This window comes from Olea europaea, chromosome 18, assembly GCF_002742605.1.
Source record: "Olea europaea var. sylvestris chromosome 18, O_europaea_v1, whole genome shotgun sequence".
Taxonomy (NCBI): domain Eukaryota; kingdom Viridiplantae; phylum Streptophyta; class Magnoliopsida; order Lamiales; family Oleaceae; genus Olea; species Olea europaea.
Genome location: NC_036254.1, coordinates 13,032,984 through 13,060,918, shown reverse-complemented (window position 1 = coordinate 13,060,918; position 27,935 = coordinate 13,032,984). Strand labels below are relative to the sequence as shown.

Sequence of the window (27,935 nt, the reverse complement as noted above, 5' to 3'; positions counted from 1 at the left end):
CAGGCATCTCGACCAATGTCGAGGCGCCAGGTGTCCATTATGGACACCCCGATGAACACGCTAATGTACATCTAGCACGGTCGAAAGGAAAATTACAACATTGTAAGTAGACTTTGCAAGAATTCCATTTTTTCTCATTGCATCCACCATCATATTGATACCATTGAGCTAATGGGAGGCTACATTTTTTTTTTTTTTTTTATACCCAGGTGTCCACCTTACAACGACTATCCTGGGATCTACGATCCAACCCCTTTTCACACAGACAAAATAAATCACACGTTGTGCCCCAAACTGGTCAGGGTCCAAGAGTTCCCCCAATTGAACTGCCGAACATCTTGACCTCAATACCATCATCACCATCAAAAGTCACCACATCAACTAAAAAAATTACGTACACGGTTGTTTAAATGCCATATTAACAATTACCTTGAAATGGTGTGAAACCAACTTACTCTATATACTTTCGACCCCATTGTTCCTTTGTAAATCACCACTATCCACATTTTGAACTCACAAAAATCACACTAATATTCTGATTCTCTCAATTACACCAGTTTTAGAGAGTTAAACATCTTAATTCTTATGAGTGGCCTATGTGAATATAAGCCAAGAGCAAGCCTAATCGACTCGACTCTTTTCCTTGACCCTCGACCTCTCATTTCATGTCGTTCTTATTTCTGAACACATCCAATCAGCCAGACTTCCTCAAATTCCCACCACCTGCCATTCGCTTTTCCAGGTGTCTTATTCAACAATTATCCATGATCTCCCGATTAAATTGTCTTCGTGTTACAACTTGCATTCGTTTAGCCTCAAAAAGTTTAATAGTACATCTGAATATATAACCCCCTTCTGCTATTCCAGTGTCCAGACTCCCCAAGGACATTGTCATCCTATTGTAATTTTTCTCCCTCGATAATACTAACACGAGAAGGTCTTGTTGGCACACAGACACATTAATTTCGTATCATTTGTCAAATAATTTGTACAAACTGACCACACTTCACCAGTTTTTTTCCAGTGAACGCCATAGAAACAGAAAATGAACCAATCCCATACACTAGTGTTCAGTTTCGAAAATTTGATCGACAAATGGCAGCTGATTTCATCAAGCTTAAACACTATAGGCAACAAGAAAAAAGAGAGGTTCGGGAGCAGAGAGAATGATATCATGTTTGAACACACTTTATAAATAGCATGTACAGATACACCGCTAAATTGGTGATACTGTGAACAGTCACTGATCAGTACCAATGCATTGTAACCAAGCACGATGGCTCAAAAGATCTGCTTACATGACAGAATACAAAAAAACATACAAGCCGGAATTTATAAGACAAGCTAGAAAATGCATATTATGTGAGAGATCATTGGAAATGAGATGTACAAATTTCCCCTCCCAACAAATTGGCTCTTATGATTTCACATCCTTCAGTACTCCCCCCTTCTCAAGTTCACCAACGAGGTCCCTTAGAGCAGGAACCTTCATGGCAAGAGTCCTATACAATCTAGAGTACCGAGCTCGTGTTCCATCTTCAGTCCTTGCAAGAGCAAGTAAACTAAGAGCCTCAGGGAGTTGCGAGAATACCTCTTTCATCTCCTCCAGGCTTTTATTTTCCAGAACGGTTGGTCTTGGAACGACCATAACAATTTCCCCACCTTTAGGTTCCTGAACCCGTGCATCAGCTTTAATGACCAATTCGGAATTTGAGTTGGCTCCACATTTGATGATGAATGGAGTTGTTGAACCGGTGTTGAACTGTAAAACATTCCACTGTGCCACATCGGTTTCAGCACCATATGCCGTGTCCCCAGAAAGTTTGTGAGCATGTGCAGTGTCATGAAGCTGGTCATCCTCTTCAGAAATTGACTGCATCACAAGAAGAATATCAGATATGTGTAGCAGTGAGAATATATCAAAAGTTTAGCCAACATTCTAGGCATTAAGTCCAGCATAACCGTATTGACAGATCTTCTATTGAACACACAGAAAATAATGTCCCTTCAATTTCCTAAACGGAGTAACTTGGGGATGGCACAAAGATGAGCAAACATATTTCGTATAAAAATGGGGTGCTTAAAGCCCAAAAATTTCCTCACTGCATTAATTTATTGAATTTCATAGCATTTTGGTAAAAGGTTAAAACATCAGATATGATGGTTTTTCAATGAGCCACTCAGCATAGAATGTGATTGCACTAAAGGTTGGAACATCTATTACTGACTCAATCCTGAGACAAACCCAAGTTATATAAAAACCCCAAGGAGTAAGTTTAAAGTAAAGAATATTATTTCTCCAATTCTCATCTTCAAAGATCACAAACATCAGCACTCCTTACCAATAGGATAACTACTGGATATCAATTCCTTTCACAATATTAAATGGATCTACCAATCTAACCAAATGCCAGTAGAATCGGACAAGTGACAATATTAATTCTTGTAGTTTGAATTACCTCTAGGGCATGTCTAGCTTCAGCTATATGCCTCTGTGCACAAGGATGATCAACTTCAAGCAAGGATGGCATCCGTTCGGCAAGTTCATCAAGAGAGGCAAGCATTGATTTCTTCTTACTCTTACCGAGAACCTTCGCTGAGCATTGCTTCATTATATCCTGTTGAAGTATTAAAATTAAAGGACATTTCATTTACTTCTTACCTGGTCCACATAAAACCTGCTTTTCAGCAACTACGTGGATAGAGTCATAGAGAAAGGTGAAAACCTTGACTTGCTTCAGTATGGAATCCAAGGAAATTAATGATGCCAGTCTTGCATCCTCAGCAGCAGTAGAAGGATTCCGAATGGGTGAAGCACCATCTTCTAAGTTCAACATTGCAGCATCACTTCTCATTTGTTGCAAAATCTGATGATTGAAACGAAAGTGCCAGTGTGCCAAATAAGTAATTTAATCATGATCATATGATTCACATTTTGCAACCATCTCTCAGCCTACAAACTGAACATTAGCAACATATTATAGTTTGATCCAGTCATTACACCTGGCAATTGCTAGATCATTATTTGACTCTTGATCCTAAAGCAGCCATAAATCCCCTTCCATATAGATAGTCCGACTTCATTAGTACATTCATAGGATGGAGCTATGATTTTATTCCCTAACATAATATTTTATTCACCGGGGACTCACATACAAAATGGCTGTTTCAACTAACGGAACTTTCATAGGCAGTCAATTATTCCTTTTTAGCCTTTTTCTTCTTTGAAACATACAAGATCACAGTCCTCCTCAAAAGAACTATTATTCGATTCTGTTGCTCTATAACAGTAAAAGCAACTAATTATCGACATTTTGCTGTAAAAGATTCAAAAACAGTAATGTATTTCTATCAAAAATATAAAACTATATACAAAGACAGTGAGGAAGAGATTATAAATATTTATATTTAGATACTTATAATTATAGAATAATTAATAAAAATAGCCAACAGTTTAACTATTTATCAAGGGAAAATTTACAAAGGACAGTTATTATTTTTGATACTCTAAATCAGTTTCTTTTACTTGGGAAGCACGGTGATTAAAAAAATGTAAAGTAGAAATTTGGGATCCAAAAACAACAAAAAAATAAATAGTCAATGATTAGTTTTGTTTTTTTTACATGGACAGACACAAGACAGAGAAAAGGAGGGTGGACAAGCAAAAGCAAAGAAAGCTGTAAGACTGTAACTCTGACCTTCCTTCTCTTGTGATCCACAGACTCCAGAGCTCCACGTAGCTTAGCTACTTGTGCAGAGTCTTCTGCCACTTCGGTTGCCAAAGTACCTGAAATATCCTGATAAAGACAAGCATATTATTTAGTAATATCATAGAAGTATAATGACAGAAACTAGTTTCCAGAAGCTTAACTAAACATTGCCTTCAGTTTTCGAAGGAAAAATAAGAAGCAAATGAAAATTTTAAATCTCTAGACAATCATAGACATCATAGGATACAAACTGAGAATACACCTTGTTCAGTATTGAAAGAAACTGAGCATGAAAATTGATACTGAACAGATAAGCAGAGTATAGAACAGTATAAAACCACGAATCATCACAAGCAAAATGAGGATGAAAGTTAGTGATGGCAATTTGCCCTGCCTGCCCCGCCCCGTCCCGTCCCGAACAGAGCAAAAAAAACCCGCCCCGTGAAGAAAAAGTAAAAAAAAAAAAAATTAAAAATAATTTTATTTATAGATAATTCATATGTTAAAAACTCATTTTAAATTTGTATTTTATTCTCTAATAATAACATAATTCGAAACTTTCAAAATGTAAAAATAAAAAAATTAAACGAGACAACAAACGGGACAAAAAGTTGCCCCGTCCCCGCCGTGCCCCGTCCCGCCCCGTCTAAAGCGGGGCAGGGCGAAGTTTTGGCCAAACGGGCAGGGTGGGGGTGCCGCGTCCCGAACCCGCCCCGTTGCCATCACTAAGAACTACGAGGAACTTGAGCCCAACTTAATTGTTCCCATCACAACAAAAAGGAAGGTTTTTGGTAAAAATTGTAAAAACCACACTTCTCAAAAAAAAAAAAAAAAAAAAAAAAAAAAAAAAAAAAAAAAAAATTCAGTGACCAAGAACCAACAATCTAGAACAACCCCAAAAAGACATCTTTGATAGAACCACTCAAAGCCCTACCTACCAAGACAATTTCAAGAAGACAAACCCAGAAATACGAGATCAAGTAAGAAAGAGGTCAAAAGACCTTTTTTTAACTAAAATTTCTCAAAACCAGCCTCTAAAACCCAAACACCAACAAATCCAAGGTAAATTAACAAAAACATTTAACATAACAATACCGTAAAAGAATCCAAAATGTGAACAAGAGAGCTAACCGGAGAGATGTGTTAAATGGTCTCAATCTAGCTACTGGATTGCTGGAAGGGCGAAGGGGGCTTTGCCGCTTTGTGAATGGGTCAAGTCGAACGAGGAAATTGGAAAAGAAAAATTAGGGCAAGTGTGGGGATTGAGGAAGTGGGCAACTGATCTGGTTCAGCTATTTATTTAATACATTTTTTTTTTTCACGGAGAGGGTGCGCCACGTGACCCGAGATGGGGCAGCACCTCCCGCCCCGCCCCATCAACCCATTAGGGCAGGTCTCGACGGGATGGGGCAAATTGCCATCGCTACTCAAGATTGGAGCTCAACTTTTTTTTTTCTTTTCTTAAATAATAAGATTAGTCTTCTCAATATATTATTTTCCCATTGTAGCGCGTAAAAAAATAATCCAACAGAGAACTGGGAATGGCGCTAATGATACTTAACCCCTCGTCATCTTCAGTTACCAGCAAAAAATCCCATCTCCTCCTCCACAAATCATCCAATTCCTATCCCAAAACCGCTAATTTTTCCCAATTCCCATCCCAAAACCGCTAATTTTTCTATCAAATCCGAACAAGATTCCTCCTCAAACCAACCTACGGAACAAACCCCTCCCAATCCCAAGAAAGCCAACAATTTATCGTCTGGTTCAGGATTTGGCTCTGCTTCTGCAGCTTCCACAGTATCCTCGTCCAAGAGGAAACAGCAGAAGGGAAAAAGAGAAAGGGCCTCCATAATTCGTAGAGAACCGCTGGAAAAACCCAAGTTTGTTGCAACTCCACAAGAGGAAGCGAGGAGCGAAGAGCTGAGGAAGAGTGAGAGTGCTTTTCTTCTTGCTTGGTTAGGACTCGGCGCAATTATTCTTGTCGAGGGTATTGTTCTAGCTGCCTCAGGTGGGTTTGATTCTAGTCATTTGCCCCTTCCTTTTATGCATTTTGAAATTCATTGCAGTTATTTGTTGTTGATAGTTGTTAGTGTTTCTTCTTTGCTTGTTTATCAAAGACAAAATTTAAAGGCTTAAGCTTTTAGACGGGATTGTTTAACATAGTATTGGAGACTCCAAAGGTCCATTGACTTATAAAACTCGTGCAGCTGTCCAGGTCAGGTGTAAGGCTCTGGTGTAAAAAAAAAAAAAGAAGAAGAAGAAGAAAGAATCTGGTCTACAGGGGCTTTAAATTTCAATAAATAAATATGTCACTTCTCTAAAATTTTAAGCGAGTTGGTTCCATATTTACTTGTGAGCAGCGTCAGAGGAAGCATTAAGAAACTCTGCCACGCTGATTACATTCTATAACTACTTTTAAGGCAGGCATTATGTTGCATACATTTAGTACCAAGTATTAATTTTTGTTTCTGACATTAGCAATATGAAAAACTCACTAGTATCAATATGTAATGGAATTTGGCCAATTTCGGGTTCAATACCTCAGTCTCAACTGAAAAATTCTATGAGAATTGAAGCAGGATAGGGCCGATAGGCTGTAGCTCACAATATGCTCGGAAATTCCGTGAATAATTATAATTATTGTATTATCTGCTGCTGACCGTTATATTGATACAATATTATAAATAATGACTTTCCAAAGCAACAGTATCATTTGTCCGTATACTATCTAGAATTCCAATGGAAAAACAATGCCAGGCTAGCCGATCCATCTCTCTGTAAATGTAATTTGTGTGATTCTTAATGTTAGAAGTACTTGCAACTTGAAAGTTAGCACGTTATAACTTGAGTCTAGAAGTCAATTTTTAGTGCTTAAAAATTGTATTACGGTTCCTTTTTTCTGAGATGTATATCTTCTTGTAATACAAGGAAAGAAATATAAGTCATTTTGCATTGCTTATGTATGATGCACCTCGTTTAAGTGCTGTGAAATTGCAGATTATGATATATCCATCTACTACTTGCAGGCTTTTTACCAGAAGAATGGGATAAGTTCTTTGTGAAGTATCTTTACCCTTCGTTTACTCCAACAGTGTTCTTGTTTGTGGCTGGTACAGTTGCCTATGGAGTTTTGAAGTACTTGCAAAATGAGCAATTTAACCGGGAAAACTGATCTTACAATATCAAATATGAGTTAGAGGGGTTCTAGCATAATTAGCAAGGTCTTATTTGTTCCGTCCGATGCTTTTTGTCCCTGTGACCAAACAAATATGTATTATCGAAATTCTAAAACTGTTATTCAGAAAAATGCTGAAACACAAAAAAAAAAAAAAAAAAAAAACTTATTACTAAATCTGGGAAATGACAACCAAAAATATAAATACAGGCAATCACACCTGTCTAAAGCTACCTAGGACACAGTTATTTCTACAAAGACCACACAGAATCATGATATATCTCTTCTAGTCTACCTTAATAGGTTCTTCTAATTGTAAGCTACCCGATTTAATGAAACTCAAATTCACCCAACTTATGCTTAATCAGCAACATTTTTGTCCATTGGTCTAAATGGAGAGAAGCAGCATTTATTTTAGTTAAATTTTTGCATATTTCCAGCAGTTCTACATATTAATTATGGCATATATTGCGAAAGGTCTGGATTAAAAATACTTACATGTTGTGATAAGAACAAGCTATGTACATAAAATACAACCACCATCCAAGGGATAACACAACCTAATAAAAATTGAATTGTCGATCACTATTCATAACAGGGCGTCACAATAGCTTCTAAGAAACAAACCAGATCCAAATGACTAAAATAGTTCTATATCTAAATGCATGACATAATGAATGAACATTCATACCAGCATCAGAAGCTTGTTAGCCCCATCTGAAATGGCAGCAAGACTGTCGTATTGTTCTGGATCAAAATCATTAAGGGCAGAAGTAAGATATTCACCAGCTGGGGTAGTTTTCCCCCTCTCAGGACCAGATTTAACCAAAGCAACTGTGTCCTCTGTCTTATCTGAGGCGAAGGGTAAAGTGGCAACATCACCAGAAGGTCCTTTAACGTTAGTACTATCAGTCCTGTCAAGAAAAATCGAAGAGAACCCTTCTATTAAGAACCATAAATGAAGTAAAATATGGGAAAACATGATAAGAATTAGTTATTGTAAAACAGTAACAGAAATGAACCTGCCCACTTCGCGAGACTGAATAGCTTGTCCTTTGGGAGATGGACTTGACACCTAAGAGTAAAGGTCACGCAAGTGAGATGTACACGTGCCAAATCTAAATTTGAAAGTCAAACCACAAAAACTAAACTAACATGTATATTAAGGTAGCATACAGATACAAACATTTGCAACAGAGAAACAACAACACGACCCAAGTTAACAACTGTCATAACCTGCAACAGATATTAAAGAAGATCAATAACGAACCTGAGGTGTTCCAGCTAATGAAGCTTTTTCTGTCAATCTGTCAAATAATTTCTCATTTTCTTCATGCAATCTCTGCCAAAGAAAATAAACATAAATATCTTTTAGCAGTGTAAGGACAATTCATTGCCAACAAAGATGGTTGGATGTCTAAGTTCTCTTTAAATTAAAGCAAATTTTGAAAAGAAAGGCACCAAGTATATATATTTTAAAGCAAAGTAACCAACAATATTGAAGCATCCCTCATATAAGATTGGTACACTAAAGTACCTCAATAAGGGTGTCCCGTTTCTTGAGTTCCTCCTCAAGTCTCTTGGTAACTGCAGCAGAATCCATGTCATCCACTGTTGTTTTGGTGGTTTGCTCCAATGTTCTCGATTCTGAGCCATTTGTTAACTTTGTCTCCCTTGAAAGAAGAGCTTCATTTAGTTGTGATTCAATGCCCTTCAGTTTTTCCTACACAAAGAGGCATTGATATCAGTGAAGTTCATCAATTCCTTGGTAAAGTTATCTCTTCATCGGAATTTAGTTTTCATAATATAAACAATAATGTTATCTGAATTTAAAATATAAAAATCAATAACCCTTGGGAGATAAAGAAGGCTAGATCAAATGATTAATTCCTTATAATAAATCCCTATGTATTACCTTTCAATAAACCCCAAGCATGTTGTTCTATCAACCCTTAAGCCACAAAATTAAAACAATTGTACAAGTCTGTCGTCTGATGATATAACTGAAGTATCCTAATGGTATCCTATATCGATTATTTTACTGGTAAGCATAGAGAAATTCATTAAGCATGTACTGAAAGACTAATATCACTGAAAGGAAACATGGCCCATGTTGATAGAGCTCATTATCATCTGATACTAAAACTATCCTCTCAACCTACAGAAGGCATTGTTCCCTCAGCAGGCATATGTAGTTGTCCACAACCTGCCGAAAGGGTAGTGACAACAATCTTCCCATTAGTGGAGCATGTTACAATTTTTTGGGTAAATAGCAGCAAAAGTCCCCAGCATCTTATTTTATTTTTTCGTTTTTTTTGGACAACCGAGTCCCTAACCTTTGATAATTAGTGGGATTCATCCAAACGGATGGTTTTCATCCATTTTTCAGTTAGTTCACAGATTTGACCAAAATATTTAAAAGGGAAAATTAGTCCTTTCTAAAATACTAAAAAAAAAGCAAAGAAAAATAGAAAGATTATAATACAAAAATTTAAAATTTAAAAAAAAAAGGTCATCTTCTTTCAATACACCCAACAACTCCCCCCATCCTCCTGTAAACCCACCTCCACCATGCCACACCATCACCACTACCCTCTTATTTTGGCAGCAAACCAAGAGGCCCGTTCTGTCATCAAACTCTGCCATTTTTGGCAGCAAACCATGGAGGGAGAAATTCCTCCCATGCTGCCATCAGAAAATGGAAATAAATACCTTACTTTATGATGTATATCTGTTTACCCAAACATCACAGTTTAAAAACAAGTGTAATTCGCAAAAATACATTCTTACATCCAACAAATTGAGTAAAAGCAACATTATCTATAAAATGTATCTCAATTTAGATTCAACATACCATACGTCAAAAGAGAAATATCATAAATAAGAATTTTCCCTATTATGATATCCCATATCATAAGATCGAGAAAAATCAAATTTGTTCGCATAAAATCAATCAAAAGAGAATATACATATCGGCAAAATCATTACACAGCCGTAATTCATTAACTTCTGGAGTGGTTGACCTGCTGGAGAAGATTGGAGAGGAGCCCAAAAAGCTACGTTTCTGCAACCAGCAGTGGTTGCGGTGGTGTTTTTTCTTTTTTCTTGAGAAGTTTAATGGGAACCAAAAGCAACCTCAATTATATAGTTAATGTCTACCAACAAAGGATTTTGCTAATCGAAATTAAATAGGTGAAGGGTTGGCAGTGGGGGTGGGATGTGATGAGAATCTTGGAGGGCACCACTGCATGTTCCGGGGTTATATAGATAAATTAGAATAGAAGATCCTAAACCAATTAGAAAATAGAAGGAATATGAAGTGTGTGTGAAAACGCTCAGGATGTACAAAAATGCATATATCTTTCAGCTCGATTGTTGGATTTTCGTCTATGAATACAATCCGAAAACATCTTTCGATTCTACACAAGTTTGTTGGATGACTTTGTCAAACTTTGAGGGTCAAATTCGGTTGTTTAGTGATCTATTTTTGCATATTTTTGTTTTGAATTAGTTTAACGGCCTTCTCGTTATTTGTAGTATTTTAGTTTTATTCAAATTTGTTTTGTCGTTTTCTAGTTAATTCGGATTTGTCTTTAGAATTAGAGTTATAATAGTATTTTAGTTTTATTCAGATTAATTTTGTAGTTTTCTAGTTTATTTGGATTTGCCTTTAGAGTTTTGTATTGATTAGGAGTTTATTTTATGCCTATAAAAGGCTTATTCATTGTACAATAAAGACACTAATTTTTAGAATTAATCATAGTGCGAAATTTTTCACTTTCTATCTTGTTTTTTATTGAAAAGAACTAATCAAATATTTTCAATATTTGTGGTGTTCAAATTATCGGAACTTATCAAAGATTCATACTCTTTGTGGCGTTAACCAATTCAAGTAACGTTCGTAAGTTTTGTGATCACAGGGTCAAAATATTGTTTGCAATTATCCTGGTTCTTTGGTTCAATAATTTATCGAGTCAAGCTTTCAAACAATTCGAGTGAGATTCATGAGTCTTGTAATCAATGGATCAACATATTGTCGACTATTGTTGGTTACTTGTTCAATATTCTTGAATCATACTCAAAACTTTAATTTATTAGCTTTCTTGGTTGTGATTCAATCTCTTGTGGGTTTCGTAACTTCAATTGCTATGTGGGTTCGCATCAAGATGGGTAGGGAGTGGTGTAGGTAAGATGATAGTGAATTTTTTGTTTATTTATGTAGCCTACATTTGGCTATGTTTATAAACACTCAAATCACTTTTTATCCTGGCATTTCGAGATACTGACAAATACTACTCACTTATTCACCATTCATTTCTATCTATTTATAGTTTAGACCGTTCAATTCCCAAACATGCTATTATTTATTGATTGAATTCCCATTTTTTTAGTTTTTCCAAATTGTTCATTTTTAAATTATTTTAATTTAGAATAATAGAATGATCACTTGCCCTTTTAAGTTCTTTAATATTCGGGTCAAATCTGTCGACTAACAAAAAAATGGATTGAAATCATTCAGTTGGATGAAGCTACTTTATTTATCAAAGGTTGGGAACCCATTTGGCCCAAAAAAAAGGTTCGGGATGAAGTTGCTGAAGAAGTGAAAGGTTGGGGACGTTTGAAGCGATTTATTCTAATTCTTTTCATTGCCAGAGCAGAGGAAAGTATGAACTCAAATGTTCTGATAAGGCAACATCACATCTTATGTTCGCATGTGATTGCACCAGGATTTAACAGATAAAAATGTCGCGAGCACAATAATTTAACCACATTGTGTTTGACTTTCTAACTATATTCTAGAACTACTGGAGACATCACTTATCAATAAAAGAAACCAGTGAGTGATAAAAAGAATGAAAAATTAAACAATCCAAAAGAAAACAAGTCAATATATTCACTTAAGGGAGAAAATATCGTCAAGAAAAGTTCACAAGTCAAATCCAAATCTACAGTAAACCGACAAGAGGAGATCAGAACACAATTTCTGTGCCAACCTGTAAAATCTGAATTTTTGAATCCCGTTTTTGTATCAACAATTTCTGGTCCTGCTCTACTTGCAACAGTTGAGTAACTTGATTCCTAAGCTGTGCATTCTGATCCTTCTCTATTTTATGCTTATCAGCAAGCATAATATTCTCTGACTGCTCCACATAACACAAGGTCATATTGTTAGAAAAAAGGATTTTGAAGGAAATCAGTCGCCATGGTGTTGTACTAAAAAAACATTTAAACATCATCAGGGCACAATAAATATAGAGTTTTCAACAATTCAAAAAATTAAAAAGATCAAAGGAGAATAATTCACTAGTGTTCTTGTCAGAAGACAGTATATTTTACAGAGGCTGAAGAACTAAACAAATGGCCAGCATAGACTTTTCATTACCTTGTCTCTGAAACTGCATTCAGAAGAAGCATTATCCATTATGTGTCTTGGATCCATGCTTGGGATGATTATGAGCCCTTATTTGGGCTCCATTTTAATGAGATTTTGAGAAAAATATACTCTAGAATACTCTTTTCAGTGCTTCCGATGAAATTAGAGGACAGTGGCATGTTCAAGGAATTTTAGACCAAATAGGTCTTAGCCAATTATTGATCTTGACTCATATATACCACATCTAAGGAGACGGGAATCATGTAGCCAACACTAAGGTGGATTGTACTACAAGGCATTAAAGGAGTTTCATTTACAGGACCTAAGACCGCAGCTCAGAAGTATGATATATCTTGAAGCAAGGCAGGTTCCTTATATTAGAGGCATTTTTTTGTTGGTTACCCTGCTTTAATTGTTTTACTGATGCTTTACATAATAGAAGCAGTACTTCCACGTCTATAGGTTTCATTAATCTCATTTTCTTCTCTTCAATTGGATCTCTAGAGGTGATGTCCTCGTCCACCTCCCGTCGATACTGCATTTTCATGTCAATAAACATGATAAGGGTACTCCACACCCCCACATTGGGTCTAGATGGACACCTAAAAACTCCGGCCATGGGGGAACTTTAAGACCTATAAAGGAACTCTTTCAACTGTTGCAAGATACCAGCCTAGTATTAGTATTTCTTCCCCTAAACGGCAACTAAGCACAGTGCAAGAGAACGGTTTAAATAAGCTTTAGGAGTTCAATGAAGAAAAAACAATGTTAAGGACCACAAGTATTTAGAGTACACAACAACTAAAAAAATAATGATTCCACAAACCTTTAAATCTGACTGCAGCGTAAAAGAAACTTTCCATGCTTTCTGAACTTCATTGAAGAGTAAAACGCACTGGTCATTTGCATGCTTTAAAGCTTGTTTTAGACCCACAACTTCTAGCTTCATATCACTTATTTCTTTTTCCTTTTCATATAACTCTTTTCGTGCATCATTTGCCTGCAAAGGATATTAAGAGAAACTTCCATCACATATTTATCTCCATGTTAATTGCAACACAGAACATGGCGTCAAAAATAGGCAGCAAGCATTCTAAAATGTAAAAAGTCATGACAATTGTAAATGCCTAGATTAATTTGTTGAAAAAAAAAAAAAAAATAGCATCCAACTATTAGCGTGTCAGATGAGTAAGCTTGTGCTTTTAAAATAATTAACAAAGAACCTTTTCTTCTCCCTCCATCTCTCCAGCGGGGATATATAAATTGTTACATGCTGAGGATTAAGAAAAACAAGCAATATTTTATCTATTGATTTGAATGGTACAAGAGTTCTGCAGAACTTACAACATCTTTCCATTTCTTGATCGTATCCCGATTCCCAAGGCTCAGCACAGCATTTCGAGCTCTAGCAGAGAAATTGAGGGATGACAATGTCTCAGACATGTTTGAGGCATTTGGACAGACGTTAACAATCATCAAAGTTTTCGAGCTTCCACCTACACGAAAATGTAGATATGAAGACTTCACCAAAAAAGCCACCGGAAAAGTCAAAAATGAAAAGGTGGAGAACAGAAGCTTGTATCAAATGATACATTGGCAAAAGGCTGGCCACAACTGCGGATGAAAGAAGAAAAGAAAAACGTGTATTTTGGTACGTCGTCCTCTACATTAATCAGTAACATAAAAATTTCCTTTATTCATTATCTTGAACACTGCATACAGGATGTAAATGGTTAAAAGTTCAAATATGGTATGCACCAAGAGAAAGCAAAATCCTGATCAATGAGTCACGTAGACACCAGCTACTACCTTTCTATTAATACAGTAACCCATAACATATTAAAAAAAAGCTTGATAATTAAGTCGTCTAACAATTTTTTCTTGAATTACCTTCTTTCAAGCAAAAGTAACAAATAAATAACACATGAAACTATTTATGGATAAATCAAAGTCAGATGTTTGATTAGTTTTGTCATCAAGAGATCATCAAGCGGTGAAGAACCAATATCTAAGTAAAACCTTTCTAAGGATAAAATAAATATCATATAAAAATATAAGAATAGATCGTAATACAAAATTTTCCTACTTAATGAGATAATAAATCCTGTTTTCCCATTTGATTTATCCCCGCTCCACATCATTGGCATCTGAGATCAAGAAAGTGTTCTGATTCTATTTCTTTTGCTTCTTCATATATTATCCCACTCTTTCTTGTCAGTCTCTTCAACTGGGAATTTTTCCTGAGAACCTCAAATTCTTGCATAGCACTTATAAGTTGAGGCACCAAATAATTTCATGTGTCAGTCAAGTCAGATAAAAAAAAAATTATTAAGATTGGATGATTAGTATATACTGTTACATCACAAAAAAATTGTTAGGATCAGTCCTTCGATATCCAATTTTACACTCGTAAATCGTAACACATTCAAAATTTCCTGCAAATAGTCCCTGCGCAAACGAAACTGTCTCATTTTCCCAAATGCATCTTGTCATTTCTCTTTAATACTTTCTGGAAGTAGTATACAATATTGATGTGGTTAGTTATCTAATCTAAGTGTCAAGTAGAAGCATTCTCCTAGTAGAATATTATATCAGCAGCATTTTCAGATATCACATAACAAAGACATTTAATGTCACCCAAGAGGACATTTAATTTGAGAGAGAGTACAGGAAGAAAGAGTAGTTCCAATAACTGTATGTCTACGGTCTCCTATTCAGTTTTGGTAAACAGCACTCCTGAGGATTATTTTCAAAGTAGTAAGGTTTGAGGCAAAGGGATCCATAGTCCCCGCTGTTATTTGTTATTGTTATGAAGGCTTTCAGTACAATGCTTGAGAAAGCTGTCGGAGAAAGACCGTTGAGGGGCTTTACGATTAACCAATTGCAAGTATCCTATTTGCCATTTGTAAACGACACATTGATCTTCTATGATGCAAAGGTTGAGCAATTCAGAAACTTGCGTCATCTGCTACCATGCTTTGAAGTTTTATCTGGATTGAAAAATTAATTTGGAGAAATTTGAGGCTATCACAATGGGGGTTGATAATGTGAAAGAATTGGAGGCCATATTGGGTTGTAGGATTGCGCAACTGCCTATGTCATATCCCGGGCTCCCCTAAGGAGCACGATTTAAAAATATACACATTTGGAACAATAATGTGGAAAGGAGGTTAGGGGCTTGGAAGCATATGTCCTCTCAAAGGGAGGTCGTCTTACCCTCATCAAGTTCACTCTATCGAATTTCCCCACTTAGTTCTTGTCATTGTTTCCTATTCCTGTTTCAGTGGCAAAAAAATTAAAGAAGATTTAATGGGAGTTTTTATGAGGAGGTTTAGAGGAGGAGAGGAAACTTCATTTGGTTAACTGGAGTACAGTGTGTTCACCCATAAAAACAAGGGCCTCGAATTGAGAAGTCTTGTATTGTTTAATAAGACATTGTTGTGGCAATTTGATGTGGAAAGAGAGCTTTTGGAGAGAAATTATAAAGGCGAAATATGGGGCATTAGAGGGACATGGTGATCAGCCGAGGGTCGTGGTTCCTATGGGGTGAATTTGTGGAGGTATATTCGACGAGGATGGAGAGAATTTCATCATAGATTGACGTATGTGGAGGGAAATGGCGATACTATCAGATTCTGGGAAGATTGCTAGTATAGAGATCAGCTGTTAAGAGTAGAGTATCCTTCCCTATATCGTATTACTTTGATGCCATATGCTATGGTGGATGAAGTCTTATATGTGCATAATGGGAATCCCAACTGGATTATTGCTTTTGGGAGGGTCTACAAGACTGGGAATTGAATGATTATATGTTACTCATGGCCTCTTTGTATGAGGTGCACGTCAATGTAGGAGAGAGTCATTGTAGCAGGTAGAGGTTAGCACGCGATGGCATTTTCTCAGTAAACTCTTATTTTAGATCCTTATTGGAACCTAAGGAGAGTTCATTCCCCTGAAAGAAGGTATGGCGATGTAAACTGCCCCCTCGGATAGCATTTTTACTATGGAAAGTTGTGAGGGAACAAGTGTTAACGGTGGATAACCTCCGATTTAGGGGCTTTTATGTTACGAAATGGTGTTATGTGTGTAGGAGAAATGGGGAGACGATAGACCACTTATTCCTTCATTGTGACGGTGCACGTTCCCTATAGAACAATATCATGGCTTCTCAACACATGGATTGGTTGTTTTCGCAGCGTATGGAGGATGTATTGAAGACATGGAGGAGGAGCTTTTGTAATAAAGATAGCAAAATTGTTTAGGACCTTATCCGAGGATGCATCGTCTGATGTGTGTGGAGGGAAAGAAATAGCAGTTTTAACGATCATACACGGACAACGGAGCAAATTAAAGAACTGTTTTATTTGACACTGTATACTTGGTTTAATGCCGTGGCTAATACTCGTGTAGACGGATTGCCCAATTTCATATCGTTTCTGTCTTGTATAAATTAATAATACATTTCTTGTGTATTATCCACAATTAATAAATTATTTGATTACCTATCAAAAAAAAAAAAAAAAAAAAAAACTGTATCTACATAAAAATGCGAGCATTGTAAGTGGCATAGTTTAAGCAGTGGTAGCACAGACTTCTGTTCAAGTATACAAAAGTTAAATAACCAAGAGAACTAAGAATTGCATTATATCCAATTGAGGAACATACGATTGCAGATTGGAAAAAATATGAAGTCCCTGAAATACCAATATAGCAACGATTATTCAGATGTCAATTTAAATAATGCAGGCATCAATACCTAGTGAATCTGCAAGAACTTGCGTTAGCGCTGAATTCCCATAAGGAATGTTATCCTTCTTAGAGGTTAAGGATGCCAAAACATCTCCCAATCTGCATGTACAATACTCAATAGCTTATAATGGATGACAGAGGTAAATTTGAAAAATGTAGCAGTCTCGATGATCAAAATAATCTACTCAAAAATATACTTCCATTATCATCTTAGTCAAATGAAAGTGTTGAGAGAGTATCTGTTTAACTGGTTTTCATAAACAAATACTATCATGTGCATAGAAGCAGATAAAGAATTGGGTAACAACACACAACAGCAGCACCATCATACACACAAACAATATGGGACTTAAAACTATTAATATGTTATCCAACTATGGTAAATAATCAGTCTTTAAAAGAATGAAAATCTGCTATGATTAAACATAGGACGAAGCTCTTTTAGAATTCAATATGTCCACATTAAAGAAAAGGAAAATCAAATATCCACAGAAGTGTAAAAGAGGAGGAAAATATAAGATGAGACAAGCGAAATTGGACTACTATTTATGTGAGAATGTTATTGTTAAAGATGATTACAAGAATAAATGCACAACTTACGCTGAGAGTGATTTCAAAACATGCAGAAACTCTGCTGCACGCTCACCCGTTTCTTCTTCTACAATTGAACTTTCACTTCCAGCCAAATCAACAAGAGAAAGCTTGCTATATAAATTCTCACCCGTGATCAAGTTGTTATAGTATATGTGTATCATCACAATACTGCAAAGAAAAATAAATAAGCAAATAGATTAATAAAACCTCAGCAGAATAAAAGAACTGAGAATAATCTGCCTTCTAAAAAACCACAGAAGAACAAGACATGAGTATAAAGAAACATGTCCGAAAACTATTACCATAACCATAAATCTTCAACCTATTTGTGAAATATAAAGCAATTTCCCATTTCTTGGGTAGTTCTACCCACTATCAATGATTTACTCAGGAATAAAGCGACAAAGACCCACTAACAATGATGTAATAAAACAAGTACAAATTATAATACATTTGCGGGCACTACAGAGCAATTTATCCAGTTTTCTGTCCTTAAGAACCACTTTGAGGACTGTCTATAAGTAAGTTGCATATACTCCTCTTGAGAATTTCACGTCATTTAACTTCAAATCAAGTTTTTACACATAATCAAACAAAATGGATTAGAATTGCAGATATTATCACAACCTCAAATGGATACTGCTTTACAACATATAATTTCATCACTCCAGGATGATGCAAAATGTGTAAATAAAATTAAATGCAAATTTGGTGTTTTACATAGGAAAGTGTTGTAAACAATATTTTTAATGATGTTTAGGCAGAGTTTATGAGGTTTAATTTTCAATGATTTTCCAAAATTTGAGTTTTTAAGCTTTCTTATATTTTAGGAGAGACATGGTTGCATCTTTTTTTTATCGATAAGTCTCAATTACAACTAATCAATGATTGGTCTTAAAATCTATTAATTAAGAGCTTCCAAATTGCACTACTATTAACTATAAATAATAAAGTTGAATATGCAAATTTGCCTAACCTTTGCAAGTGTGAAGCGCATCTTTTTTTTCCTAATCTATTTGTGATTCCTGCGGTCTAGCACTAAATTATTCCATTTTTCAACATATTATATTGGCAATTATGTCCAAATTACATATTAAATAAGAAGAGTGATTCCATTAAAATTAATGTTATTGGATGTTGTTATTAGCACACAAGATTAGGGCTGGACAAAACTCTCAAATCGAGCTGTTCTTCTTAAATTAAATATCTAAACGGATATCTGAATTGAGAACCAACAAGTTTGGTTCGATTCTAGGATAACCGAATATGAACCAAATCTCCCTAATGTTTTTAATTAATTTATTTTAAATAAGCCAAATTGTTTTTCTAAATAAATTTGCTAATTAGTTAATTTAGCTAAAACCCAAAAATATTATTTTTCTATTTCTAAATTTCAATCTAAGTCAACTTAATCAAATTGACTTAAGTTTTACCCAAATCTATTATTCTACCGTAGTGCCGTTTCTACCATTCTAGAGAAATCAAATTGAAACTCAACAATGCCTCTCTTAATTATTGTGAACGCGTTATCTTCCTCTTCCCGCAATTTTAACAATCAAATTTATGAAAAACTAAACAAATAGAGCCGCAAAAGGTACATAATATTAGACTACGTTATTTTGTAAGAGTTAAGATTGAACATGTCATTAGTTAAATTAATGTAACTTTGTCATATTAAAAAAATTAATTATGGGACGGAACCCAAGAACCGAATGAAACCAAGCCCAAACGGTTTCATAATTAAATTTGGATCCAACGGTTCCACTTACTAAATACTTGAAAATTTCGAGTCATGTTTGATTCTAAACATGCACGGCCCTACACAAGATAGCCACATATACTTGCTTAACTGGCTTTGGAATGCTTAGAGCATGTGTGGCTAATCCTAAAAATATGAAGTAATAAATATTCAAAAGTAACTTTAAGCTTAACCAAACATGTGCTAAGCTTAAAAGTTACTTCAAACTAGTTTTAAGTAACCTTTTCTCCCAAGATTGTCCCTAAAAGAAAGTACAAGCACCTTTTAGTTCAAAAATTTACTTTTTCGAAGAGTTAGTCTCTATTTAATTTCCAAAAACAAACTTTTATTTCCTTTTAAGACTTAGACAAACATGCTGCTAATTAACCAGCCAACCTTAGGTCACAAATACCATTTATGAGGCCCTATGAGAGGTTCCTAAAGTTGTTCTACACAATAGTAGCTGCAACTACAACTGCTCCTAAATTTATAAACAGCCTTAAGTTTATATATAGTTGATTTGAGGTCATAGGTCTTGCAGAGGTGGACATGTATTCACTTAACCATATAAAAAACCAGCAAGAAAGTAAAATAAAATAAGCCCCCACGTGGATTGCATAAGAATAAAGTTAACTGATTAAATAACAAATGCATAAGCAGAATAAGCCTCAAGATTATATGGCAGAAACATTGACATAGATCATACAGATGAGAGACTTTAAACTTCAATATATCAGTTCCTCGATTCTGAAATGCAGTTTTGAGACTTCTGGAGAAATCCATAGGATTCTCAACTTTTTCTTGCACAAGTTGTACAATATAGTCTGTTGACCCAATGCTTATATTTGGTAGCCCATTTCTAGATTCCAAAAGCAAATCGCGTATCTACAATCACATTAATGAGGTCCAACATCAGAATTGTATATATTTCCTTTAAACAAACACAAAACACATGGCAGATGGAGGGTGAAACGTGGCATTTAACATTTTATACATAGAAAGTGAGTCACCTGCTCATTATAAAGCTCAAAGACAGAAACTGAGAAATTATATCGACATGTTGAAGTAGAATCTGAGTTCGATAAATTTTTGTTTTTTTGTGTTGGTGGGGGGGGGGGGGGGGGGGGGGGGGGGGGGGGGAAGAGAGAGAGAGAGACCATAGTGTGTGTCTTTCCTGAGTTGGTTTGTCCATATGCAAATATCGCGACATTATATCCATCAAATGCTGACTGAACAAAAGGCTGAATATCACTGAAGAGATCAGCTGCACATGGTGAAGTCACATAAAGTTAGTACAGTTCCAGGACCTCCTGAAACACAGAATGAAGGATAGAAGTTCCACCTTGTCCAACATGAGGTCCATAAACCCTGTCAAACTCAAAATCCTTCTTCGGATTGGAGAGGCTATCATCACCAGTATTTACACTTAGTGTGCAGTCATCAGGAAATTCAACAACAGATGGACCTTCATCTTCAAAAAGCGGTCTTGCACGACAAAACACCTTTATGTTTCCTGTCATTTTTAAACATGGGTTTCACATAATATAAGAATGAGAAGCCCTTTGAGACAGCTTGCATCTCTGTGAGAGTTTTAGATATAGGGACAATAGAAAAGCAAAGAGAACTTGGAGAACCATTCAGTACCTTTGGCTGTCAATAAGTCATTAAATAACTTTTTCTTCTCAAATATCAGAGGGGATATTCTAGACTCTGTTTCAAGAGCAGCCTGATCTGAAAGTAGATGAATATGTATCCGGTAAAACATTTTTTTAAACAAATTTACAGCAAATAAATCATCAGGAAAACATTAAAGATGTATGGACAGTTAAAACCTCACAAATTATTAATGATTAACCACGTCAAAACTGTTAGTGTAGAGATCTAAGCCAAGAAGTAGAGTGTGACATGAAGAAAAAAGTTTTCTATGGTTCAAGAAAAGATCGCTTCAGTATCATATTCGATACAGGTACTGTTACTGAATGTGAGAGAGAAATTCATGAGGGAACAAATGGGAAAATGAAACAACGTAAGAAGAGGCATGAAAATGATTAAAACCATAAGATCATCTTCGTAAAATTTAACTAGAAACTAACAAAGAATCAGTCCAACATAATAAACCAAAAATTCTTGTATGTCTACCCAAATCCTAAAGCCAAACTAATTTGTTTACCTAGCTTACGGGTCTTATCAGCAAGTACACCGAGGTATCGTGTCACCCGATCAAGTTTTGCATTGGAATATTCTTGAAGATCGATAGCTTCTTGCCTCAAGTCCATGTAATCTTCTCTGACAATCTGTCAGGAGAAATTAAAGAAAATTCAATTTAAGAGGAAATAATATTTATGGATAATAGCCATACATGCTCTAATAAAACTACAGAAAAGGGAAAATAAATCCCATATTGATCACAAGTGAATCGGCATGATGTTTATTGAATATGTTCAAATGCAATTTTCCTCTTCCTCATTTTTATTTTTAGCATATATTTAAACGTCCAAGTTCTTTGAAGAACTTATCATGTTTCTATATCATGCTGAACATAATAAATACCCTTTAAGAGATTATTTACTTGGCTGTTGATGGTACTTGCGTAACCAAAAATGTAGCCATTAACAGAATATTTGCTTGATGCATAATTGATTAGGCATATAATTATACAATGTATATACAGACGTTAATACTTGGCTTCGGATGGTTCAAGCAAGGAGACCCTTTGTCGCTGCTTTTGTTTAAGTTAGCAGCTGATGTTTTATGTAGTTTACTGGAAGAAGCGAGAGACGTGTCTTTGCTAGAAGATTTGAAATTGGGATAGAATGAATTTAAGTTACAGTGAGGGGACAGCACACTGTTTTTTCTTGAATGCTCCCAAGGACTGGTTCATTAATTGTTTTATCACAAACCTCTTGTAAGAGTTTGGTGATGACCTGTCTTTTTCTGACTAGTATAATAGTATTAAAAGTAATTCAACTCAAATAATGCCTCATAAAAACTAGTGCAAAATCTGATGCTTTACTAGCCCTAAATCTAGTATCCGCCAATCATTGTCGCCAGGTGCAAGTAAAACTCTAAACTGTGCTCTTGAACTTGATGAAGACATGTATATTATAGTGAATTCTTTCTTCACCATTAAGAGTTGGCAACTGCCAGCTGTAATACTCATCCATACAAGTTAAACTAGTAAAGAGTGTCAAAGTTTTCCGGCAACTCTCAGCACCAAACTTGATGTCAACATTCCCATGACTATAGTTCCAATTCACCAGAAACCTAAGTGTGAATTTCCAAATATCCACCTAGTACTGGATGTCAGCATTCCCATGATTCCATGCATTCTCCAGAAACCCCAACTAGTGGGAATTTAGAAACCTCCCACCGTAGATATGAACATAACAATAACTTCAAAATTCAATTCCACAGGAAGAGAGTTTAGGTACCACCAAGAAAATTCAAAGCATCTTTCAAATATGACCACCATTAAAGAGATTAAACCAGGGATTTTTATTTCATTGAAATTTCAATCATATACATTTCTACATCAAAATTAACTCCCACAAGCAAACAACTTCAAATCATACAACCATAAACACATTATCCTAAATTCGTGTATCTGCATAACATATATGCCCAGAAAGATTTTCCTTGCGCAATTCAAATGACACCCTTAAATTTAATGATAAATCTACAAAAGCTAATCATTTAATATGGATTGTCTTCAAAACATAAAGATGAAGTTTAATAAAATAGTTATATCTCACTGTTTCAAAAATATATAAAGAGAGAGGAAAAAAATAATAACAAAGAGCAGAGCAAAAAATGGGACCTTGACTTTGTCCTTCAATTTCTGGACCTTAGAGTTAAAGCCCTGCTTCGTGAGCTCAGGAGTCGACGACACAGACATCGAGTAGCGGCGGACCACCGGCGCCACGGACGCCTTCTGATAATCATCATGCTCCACCAATTTCCTGGGCTCGAATCCGGTCACCTCCCAATTCCATCTTCCCTTCTGCTCCCCCATTCTCGAACAAAACAAAATGGATATTCACGCAACACTTCCCTCCTCCCGAAATCAAATTGAGAATTACAAAAATATAAATAATCAGAAGAATATTAGATTATGCGGAGAAAATGAGTATAAATGTACTCTCCTCCGCCTTGGTAAGGTGAGGTGAGTGAATCGTGGTTTTCAATTTTTTGCTTTTTGGCAATATTAAATATGAAATTTTCATTTTAAATTTAATTGATACCTTAGATTTAACGTCATCATATTAGGATGAGTGATTTTATAGGAGGACACCTTCGGACAATTGGGTTCACAAAAAATTAGGGCCCCGAAATGGAGCACGTAAGAGTAGTAGTGCATTGCCTATTTGCTTTTGGGTTGTGCTATGTACAAAGGAGACCCCTCCAGAACACAAATAAGAGAACAGGTAGTGAATATTTTTTTTTAATATTTTACTCACATGAGATCCATCCATATGAGTATGCTGGAGGGGCCCTCCTCTGTACAAATGGAAAGATCCGTTTGCTTTCATTGTGCTGAGTTGAATAGCGTGCATTCTTTGCTAATATCGAGTTTGATGTGGAAGCTAGCTGTGGCTTTTTTAGACCATGTTAGTTTGATAGTCATTATTTAAAATAATAATATTTTAAATGGTAATTTTTAATAGAATGTGTAGTTAAAAAATAGCTAAAAAATTTAAATTTACATGGAGAAAATTTTAATGTGTAAATGTATTGCTAAAAATGAGTATATAAAAAATAGCTTTCAAATAATGACCATCAAATGGCTAGATATCTAGTTCAATAACAATATAATTAATTTAATAATCTAAAATCCACGTCAATTAGCTAGTATTTTATAATAACTTTTAGTCCCTTTTCGAAGGTCGTTATAATGAAAAATTGAGAGAAAATGATGTTTCGAATAATAATTTTTTAGAAAATGTATGTTTATAAAGTAAGGAAAAATTATGAATTTATGTGAATAATATTTTATCATGTTTATGTGTGAATTAGAATGAATTGTTTTAATTTAAAAAAAAAAAAAGTCAAAATAGGCTTAAATTTATGACCTTATAAAATTAAGTATCTCAAACCTTCAATCTTTTTTAATATAATATAAGTTCTTACTTCAAATTTCATTTTATCATTTTTGAGATCACTCTTATGAAATTTAAACCAACTTAGGCCCGTTTATCTTCAGATTTATCGTGATTTATGGTTAAGTTTGAGTGTGTAAATGAAAGATCAGTCAAGATAATGAATCTAAATTTGAAGGTCCTCAAATGGAAATAAAGTTGGTCATCGCTAAGGGCATGCTTAGGGGTTTCTTTTTGACAGGTTTTTACCGTTTTGGTGGCAACGTATATGAAAGGCAATTGATACTTATTAATTTTTCTTGGCCCTAACTTTCAACATTTTACCCCAAAAATGGGGATCGGGGCATAATTTGATTGCTTGACACAAGGAGGATTGGGCTGACTGAGTTTTGCATAGAAGTTAGGAATTATTTAAGCTTATTATTTGTTAGATTAAAAGATTACTTATTTTAATAGTATAGTAAGAATTACTCCTTTTACAAAATGGTGGCATCCATAAACATTAAACATAAGTTATTTGTTAGGTTACAAATTTTCAATTTATTCACAAAACAAATTAATGGAATGTCGGAATCCCACCTACTAATGAAATCCACTCATGATGTAAATAAACTATACATGGATTTTGGGGACTATTGTTACGCTTCACCACACGTGTATACGAGGGCACGTGGTTCCACGCTATCGGGGCCCTCGTATCCACGTGGTCGATCATCAAGGCTCCTTAATCAAGCAATCGACCCACGCAAAGTATTGGAACCACCCCCACGAAGCTTTCCCCACGAGTGACGAGGTAGACAGATTAGTCCGCGACCTGTCTCTTTTGTTGAAGCTGAGGCTCTGAGTCGAAGAGCCTTGGAGGAGTCTAAAGCCCCTGCATCCGACGATGACCTGCACGAGGAAGATCCTGGACTTGTGTGCGAAAATTTCTTGAAATGATCGATGGGACATTTATTATGAGTATAAATGTCGAGTCTTGTCAACAAAGTCGCGACTCGGTGTAAACATCGAGTGCACCACAAGCTAGCAAGTCAAAACTAATGCCGATGATTAAATGCTTGGACTAAGGAGATGAGACAACATGTATTTCCATCCAAGGGCCACCATTTTATTTGCAATGCTATAAAAAACCCACCAAGGTAACATAGAGAGGCTAATGAAAATCTACACACTAAAAACTCCTATTCATTTTATCTCTTGTTGAATATACTCGTTTTAGCTCAAGAATAGATGACTTTGCTTTCTTCAAATTATTGCGATTGGTTACTATCTTATAACCGATCTAAAAGTATATTGTCGGATCTTGAACATATTTGTCTCGTGCTATAACGCATCTCCCACATCCTAATTCAAAGCATTGTCGACCAACGTCCTGTCCACACGTGTTGGAATTTGCGTACATGTGCACAAGTGAGATTTGTATCCGTTGTCCACGTAGCTCTAACTGAAAAAATGAGGTCAACATTATTAAGATTTCTTGGCCCTAAATTTCAACGGTTTAAAATTACCAAAAATCAATGTAGTACAGTTGATTTTCACCGTCTCTCAAATTTTCTTCCAATTTTACCCTCTATGAAATAACTTTTTCCAACCCACAAATTATTGTTCACTAGAATTACGTGATGCAAGTGCATGGATCGCATTTAAGTAATAAAGTTGACAATCAGTCCAACTGAATCCCTCAAGAGATGTTTATTTTAGTTATGCTATTCTAATCAATTTAATTCTAACAAACGGACACACAATGGAATTTGCTTTTAAAAATTTTAAAAAGAACAATAAAAAAAATAAATCATAAATTAAATAATGTTAGGAAAATAAAGTAGTTGGGATTTATGATTTCGTTTAATCGTCATTTCTCCACAAGAATATCAACAAATTACAAATTTATAATGTTAGCCCGATTTTTCTAAATAAATCATAAATTAAATAAAGTTAGGAAAATAAAGTAGTTGGGATTTATGATTTCGTTTAATCGCCATTTTTCCACAAGTAAATCAACAAATTACTCATTTATAATGTTAGCCCAATTTTTCGATTTTAGATAATTACCTCTCTCGAGCGAAATTCGCAATAATATTTGTTTTAACCTATGATACATCTATGTCAACTAAAGTCCAAAAAACTGCATTAAATTTTTATCAAAATGGCACAATAAGCCCCCATTACCTGAAAATGGAAATGGGGGGAATAGTATTTTTTTTTTAAAATGAGTGATTGAAAAGGAAGGAAAAGTTTTCGATTTACGTGTAATATTATTTTATGGAAGATTGTGTGGTCGAAAATATGAGAGAGAAAAATGAAATGTAATATAATTGAATTTAATGGGAATCAAACGGGTGCTTCTTTTAAGGAATATATCTCTATCCCTTACAAGAATCTAAAATATTTACTATTGGTCTAAAATGACTCTACAAGACTTATTGAGCTATTTTCATAAAGATAGATATATCCATAACTCTATATGACTTATTGAGCTATTTTCATAAAGATAGAGCAACAAACACAATAGTAAATACACGCACAAAAAAAAATAACTAATTTAACATTTATGAGCATGTATTGAACCTACATCATAAACCCCAAAATAAAAAACTAGCTCATTTTATATAAATACAAAAACGGAGAAGAGTATGAATACATTCCAAGTTTTAGAGGAAAAAAAGGACAAAATATAATATAAAATATAGAACCAGTCCCTTGGATCGATCCTAGAAGGAAAATCAGCTTGATCTCAATTTTTCACAAAATCTCCTCTTCTTTTTCCTTTTTGTGCCCTTGTTTTGGCACCCAGAAAGTAAAGAAAATGAAAAGAAAAAGAGAAGAATGAAGAATGCCCTAGAATGATTGAATTTTCCCTTTTAAAATGCCCTAAAAAGGTCCTCAGCCCCTCGTAAAAATTGAAAACGGTACCAATTTTTGAACTAGCGCTTAGGCGCTCAAGTTCTGTCCAAAATACAAGAAGGTGGCGCTTGGGACTTTCTACCCTTTTTTGCAGCTTAAGTCTCTTGGTAATTGTGCGTTAGGTTCCTCAACTTTTGATCCTGTACGTTTTGTTCATCAAATTTTGACTTTTCTTTCAATTATGACATTTAAATTTTGCATCCAAGGTCCTTAAACTTTCGACCTATGTGCACTTTTGGTCCCTAAATTTATATTCTTAAGCTTATGGTCATTTTCTCCTCCTTTTTGCCTTGTTCTTTTTCAATTTGGGGGGGGGGATGTTTGCCGACAATAGCAACAATTTCACAACTGTGAGTTGAAATTTGCTCCCTTCATCGATAATAAGCTTATTTTAATTAAGTGTCATATAAGTGTGTTATGTTCAAAACAAACTTGTAAATTAAGTCATTGTTTGAACCCCATTTTTCTATCAAAATGAATTATTTAACAGTGTTTCGATCTCGTTTTAACCATATATCTTTAATAGAATAATTTTACGCACAAATTCAAAACTTTTCCATCCGTCATAACATTATTACAAAATGTTTTTAGG

The 27,935-nt window shown here is 35.1% G+C and overlaps 2 protein-coding genes across 2 annotated transcripts; one reads left to right on the top strand and one right to left on the bottom strand.

The window, feature by feature from the left end:
* Window positions 1-1,164: 1,164 nt before the first annotated feature.
* LOC111366762 (kinesin-like protein KIN-14B) lies at window positions 1,165-23,545 on the bottom strand. The gene is made up of 23 exons (XM_022987459.1): window positions 23,161-23,545; window positions 21,514-21,637; window positions 20,988-21,074; window positions 20,686-20,856; window positions 20,354-20,607; window positions 20,050-20,228; window positions 17,612-17,773; window positions 17,019-17,110; window positions 13,607-13,758; window positions 13,089-13,262; window positions 11,883-12,029; window positions 8,426-8,611; window positions 8,159-8,230; window positions 7,911-7,963; window positions 7,580-7,802; window positions 7,109-7,122; window positions 6,064-6,105; window positions 5,438-5,579; window positions 3,962-4,012; window positions 3,699-3,815; window positions 2,727-2,867; window positions 2,460-2,618; window positions 1,165-1,873 (listed from the first exon to the last, which is right to left on the bottom strand). Exons 1-23 carry the CDS (start codon window positions 23,353-23,355, stop codon window positions 1,418-1,420), a joined length of 3,393 nt encoding a protein of 1,130 aa, XP_022843227.1. The 5' UTR covers window positions 23,356-23,545; the 3' UTR covers window positions 1,165-1,417.
* LOC111367514 (protein LOW PSII ACCUMULATION 2, chloroplastic-like) lies at window positions 5,201-7,032 on the top strand. The gene is made up of 3 exons (XM_022988435.1): window positions 5,201-5,334; window positions 5,366-5,721; window positions 6,740-7,032. The coding sequence occupies exons 1-3, from the start codon at window positions 5,252-5,254 to the stop codon at window positions 6,883-6,885; spliced, it is 585 nt and encodes a 194-aa protein (XP_022844203.1). The 5' UTR covers window positions 5,201-5,251; the 3' UTR covers window positions 6,886-7,032.
* Window positions 23,546-27,935: the final 4,390 nt, after the last annotated feature.